The 5000-nt window shown below is 39.2% G+C and overlaps 1 protein-coding gene across 4 annotated transcripts in view; it reads left to right on the top strand.

The window, feature by feature from the left end:
* LOC138044047 (proton-coupled folate transporter-like) overlaps positions 1-5000 on the top strand; it is a 24285-nt gene that overhangs the window by 11076 nt on the left and 8209 nt on the right. For 2 of the 4 annotated variants that reach the window (XM_068890645.1, XM_068890643.1), the window contains exons 2-4: positions 1198-1438; positions 1783-2095; positions 3001-3543. In XM_068890645.1, the coding sequence (XP_068746746.1) occupies positions 1226-1438; positions 1783-2095; positions 3001-3543 (1069 nt within the window). In that variant the 5' untranslated portion in view covers positions 1198-1225. The remainder of the gene's footprint in view (positions 1-1197; positions 1439-1782; positions 2096-3000; positions 3544-5000) is intronic. The other 2 variants (XM_068890644.1, XM_068890646.1) reach the window with 2 other exon arrangements.

The following is a 5000-nucleotide window of genomic DNA, read 5'->3' as shown; positions in this document are numbered from 1 at the left end:
TAAGTTGACTACGGTCGTGCATCATTAACTTGATCCTTAGTTGGGTTTCAAGTGAAGTTATAGGCTCCCCTACCTTGTCACCTTGAAAGAAAATTTCCCGGGAGGCCCACGCCTTAACCACGTAAATCACCTCTTCGATGGCTGTGTTGCCAGCATGGTTGTCCTGGTGGTGTAGTGGTGATCACACCTGACTAGTAATGGGGGGACGTGGGTTCAAATCCCGCTCAGGGCAAATTTTCTTTCAAAACATTTATTCAGTTATATATATATATATATATATATATATAGACAAGGTTAATTTGGGAACAGAAATAAGCCCAACTAAGTAATTAAGTGAATATGTGGCTCAGCCAGGAATCAAATCTGGGTCTCCAGATTACCGATCGGATGCCTTACCCACTCGGCCACTGAACCAGCCACACTGGGAACACATGTTTTTGCTGTACAAGACATACATAGTTGTGGCCTTCAGATGATCAGGTCCGAGGAGGCAATTTCACACATTCTCTGCAATCAGGATCACGTCACTACTCCCCGGTCGAACTGTGATGCACGGCCAAATCCCCCTGCAAATTAAATAAGTACAGTAAGGGAGGGAGGGGATATATTAGCAACTGATTGCCTGAATTACTTAGGATTACCAGCCTATTCCCTTGCTGTACATAGTTAATTTGCAGGGGGATTTGGCCGTGCATCACCGATCGACCGGGGAGTAGTGACGTGATCCTGATTGCAGAGAATGTGTGAAATTTTCTCCTCGGACCTGACATCTGAAGGCCACAACTGTTTATGTCCTCTACAGTACCAATCATGTGCTCCCAGTGTGGTTCAGTGGCCGAGTGGTTAAGGCATCCGACCGGTAATCTGGAGACCCAGGTTCGATTCCTGGTTGAGCCCCATTTTCACTTAATTACTTAGTTGTGCTTATTTCTGTTCCCAAATTAACCTTGTCTGTTTGTATTTCTCAGAAATGCCTAATGAATCGCCATCCAAACGGGAAAAGGCTGGTGATCCTAAGTAATTAAGGCATTCAGTTGTTAATATATCCCCTCCCTACCTTACTGCAGAAGTTATAAGGTTCATTACAGAATAGACATGATGTTCAAACCGGGGAGAGATCTAGAGAGAACTATTACTAGTTTGATAAAGATTGTGGGCTACTTGGAAAACATTTTTCATTTGTGATTTAATTCCCAGTGAGGCCAACATTCAACAGTCACTCACTATGCAATGCAGTTCCATTTGGCGAAAGATGTTGACTGTGGAACCAGTGATATTTTTCTATTCATGTGGCTTGCTGATGAATGTCCTAATTTATCAGCAATATGTCTACTATCGGCTGAGTGAGGAAAGAGGTTTTCCATATCACTTTCAAAAACAAAAGTCAGGTTGTGGCTCAAAGCCTTTCAATGATTCTATGGAGAAGCTGGAGAAGGAGGTAGAGACCAAGAAATATTTATCCTGTTTACTACACGGCTGTGCTCTAACGCCGCCGCGTGACCCCTAGTGACTAGCTTTTACCTTCGGGCGGCAAAGAAATTTTAAATTTGTACAAAAATTAGAAGCCGGGTATTGCTACCCTAGATTTCAAAATTTTAGAGCCTTGGGCTCCCTAAAAATCTCTTAAAGCATTGTAATGAGCCTTGTACTGCAATACAACGGAAATTATATGCTTGCTAGCCAAAGTAACACCAATATATGACACTCTTTCTTGCTGTTATGAAGCAAGTTAAAAATCACATCGACAAGAATTAACACTGTCCTTTTAATATCTTATACCAGGTCCAGTCATATGCTTCATATTTCAAGCTGGGTACTGTAATGTTCTCTATCTTTCCATCAATTTTGATTACCCTGTTAATGGGAGGTTGGACAGATAAGGTTGGCCGACGCCCTGCACTGATTCTCCCTGCTGTGGGTAGTGCACTGGAAGCTGGTGTTGTTCTTATTGTCATGTATGTCAAGTTGCCCATTTACTGTTTGTTTGTTGGTGCTCTTATACATGGCCTTTTTGGATGTTTCACTACTATACTCTTTGCCTGCATGTCATATATTGCAGACACCACAGAGAAGGGACAATTTGCATTTAGACTAGGTAAACTTAGTATTAAATACAAATTTGGAATCTTTTGTTTTCTAGTCTACATCAACTTCTGTAGAAAATTATGCTTTAAATGTTCTTCAATAAATAGCCTCCATGTAGTACTGACTACAACTCAAAGAGTGTCTATTCTTATTAAACTCAATGATTATTTGTGAAGGAAAAACGGAAGAGTTTTGATTGTTTTATAAATTATGGTTTAGATTTCCCCTTAGTTACATTTCTTACGGTGGCTCAAACCGGTTTCAATAATTTGGAGGAAATGTGTTATTAGAAAGATTAATTTTACAACGCTGTTTCACTTAATGGCAATGATATGGTACCATATAAAACACCAATAATTGCTTAACAAGATGCTCATATTAACATGACGTAATAAATTACCATGGCAACAAAAGAACCATCTAAAAACGCCTTATATTTTTAGTTAAGCTCTTATATCTCAAAAAAGAATTTTTTATTGCTGAAAAGTGATTAGTAGGCTAAAACAAAACTCGCTGCAAAGTTTAAAAAAATCCCCTGGAGCAGATTCAGAGCCACCTTAAAATTTTTCAATTGTGATGGTGGCTATGAATCTGCTCCAGAGAATTTTTTTAAACTTTGCAGAAAGTTTTATCCTAGCGTGGTAATCACGTTTCAGCAATAAAAAATGGGGGTCACCAAGTTCGTTTTTGAGATATATGCTAATTTTAAATGGCTCTTTTGTTGCCATGGTAACCCGGTGCGTCACATATTGTTAAGCATCTACAGGTGTTTCATTTGGCATCATAACACTACCATTAACTGTAAAAGGTTGGTCGATCCAATACTTCCAAGTAGTACAGTTTGTTGAAAGTGTTAAAACTGGTTTGAGCCTCCTTAAATAATTTAATGCTTACTTTCTTTTTCCAAAATTGCAGGCGTTTTAGAATTCGTTGTACTTCTGGGGGGCATGGTTGCCAAGCTGTCAAGTGGTTTTTGGATTGAAAACCTTGGATTCTCTTCTCCTTATTGGTTCATACTGGGATGTGAAATTGTTGCAGTTATTTATGCAGTTTTCTTTGTGCCTGAATCAAGATGCAAATCCAATGAAGAAACAGGAAAGCTCTTCAGTTTGGATAACTTCAAGTCCTCTTGGAGAGTCTATGCAAAGGCTGGCGGTGCCAGGAAGAGAAATTTAGTAGTTTTGACTCTTTGCTGTGGTTTTTTCAGCTTATCAGTTGGGGGTATATCTGGAGTTTTGAGTCTTTTTATGCTCCATTCACCTCTTTGTTTCTCTCCAGAATATATAGGATGCTTTGTGGCACTTTGGACTTTCCTAGAAGGTGTTGGTGGCATAGTAACTATTAAGGCATTTGGAATGTGCTTTTCTAAGATCAATGTATTGCGCATATCCTTGCTTTCATATCTGGGATTGCTGGTATTCTTTGGATTCTCTACTACAGTGCTCATGGTCTTCTTAAGTAAGTAATTTTTATTTGCTGCCATAGTACCTTAAAGTACTACTATGACCAAAAAATCAATTTTCATTATAAAAACGCCAATGAAATACCAAGTGAGCTTTCGCGCGAAAACATGATATCTTCACACGTGAAGATAACATGTTATTTTCACATGTGAAAAGAGGGGGGTTAATAGGTTCGCGGATCGGCGGATTTGGCTACAAAAACAACTCTGATTTCTGATTTTGAGGACACATTTTGCGGATTGGCGGTTTTTGAATGCTCGGCGAATCACGGATTTCTTCAATATTTCAGAGTGGATTATGCATTTTGTTTGTTTTGAAGTGAGGATCCCGGAAATTAATTTGGCGGTCTGTTTCAATTTTTTCTTCCTGAACTAAGAACTAGACTAGATCAACATATATTTGACCTCTAGGAACCCAGGATTTCGGGTTCCGGCCGGACAAAAAGGCATTCAACTCGCCAGACCCTCACCACGTGTAACATCGGCACGGTCAACATGGAGGGTCAGGTCATTGAGGTCATTGAGACAAAGACCATCGATTGCATCGCACTTTTTTTACCGAGAAGGTGCCAAAGGCGATGACTTCCTTCATGATTAAAAAAAGTTTCGGGGCTGCGTCGATTCCAGCAGTTGGAAAAGCGTAGTGAAACTAAGCGAGCATGTGAGGTTAGTACGGATTGTTATGTTTTATACTACGAGATTTATGTTGTCTTTGGATTAAATTTCTTTAATAATTTCAAAAAAGTGGTCATGGTGGGATTAAACCTTAGATTTCGCTACACTCTTTTAAACACGGTAACCTGACGTTTCAAGGACCTGGGCGCCAAGTGCGGATAAACAGTAGGCTAATTTCATGACAGGTATTTCTTTAACGTCAGTTAAGTTACTGAATGTTCTTAGGTGCTCACTTCTCTAACAGTACTGTGGATTCGGATTTTTGTAAAAATATCTGCGGATTGGCGGATTTTGCGAAAAGTTAGCACGGATCGACAGATTCACAGGCCCCTATTCACCCCCTCCTGAAAAGATCACTGTTTCTATGGTTGCAAATCAAAATGGCGCCTTTCGATGCCTTTCGTGAAACGATTTAGTAAATTTCATTCTGGAGGTTGGTGTTTATGTAATAAATAGAATATTACATGACCATTTGGAGATACGAAATTTCTCTTCTCGAGATGAAACTCAACACTCGAAGAGAAATTTCGTATCTCCGCGTGGGCATGTAATATCCTCTATATATTTTTCTTTGGATTTCAAAACTATGTTAACTAAACAGTAAGTGATCTAAGTTTTGAAGTCATAATTTAAAAAAGAGTCCTGTTTATTTTAACTGGAATTTTGCTATTTAATGGTCCGCCATTACTAACTTTAAAATCTTGAGAGAGATGGATCGAGGAGAAAATGACGTCAAAGACTCAATAGTTTAAGAATGCAATGCGTGTGTAAGCGGCTG

Source organism: Montipora capricornis, chromosome 3 (assembly GCF_036669925.1).
Source record: "Montipora capricornis isolate CH-2021 chromosome 3, ASM3666992v2, whole genome shotgun sequence".
Classification (NCBI taxonomy): domain Eukaryota; kingdom Metazoa; phylum Cnidaria; class Anthozoa; order Scleractinia; family Acroporidae; genus Montipora; species Montipora capricornis.
The sequence above is the reverse complement of the archived record's forward strand: the minus strand, read 5'-3'. Positions and strand labels throughout refer to the sequence as shown.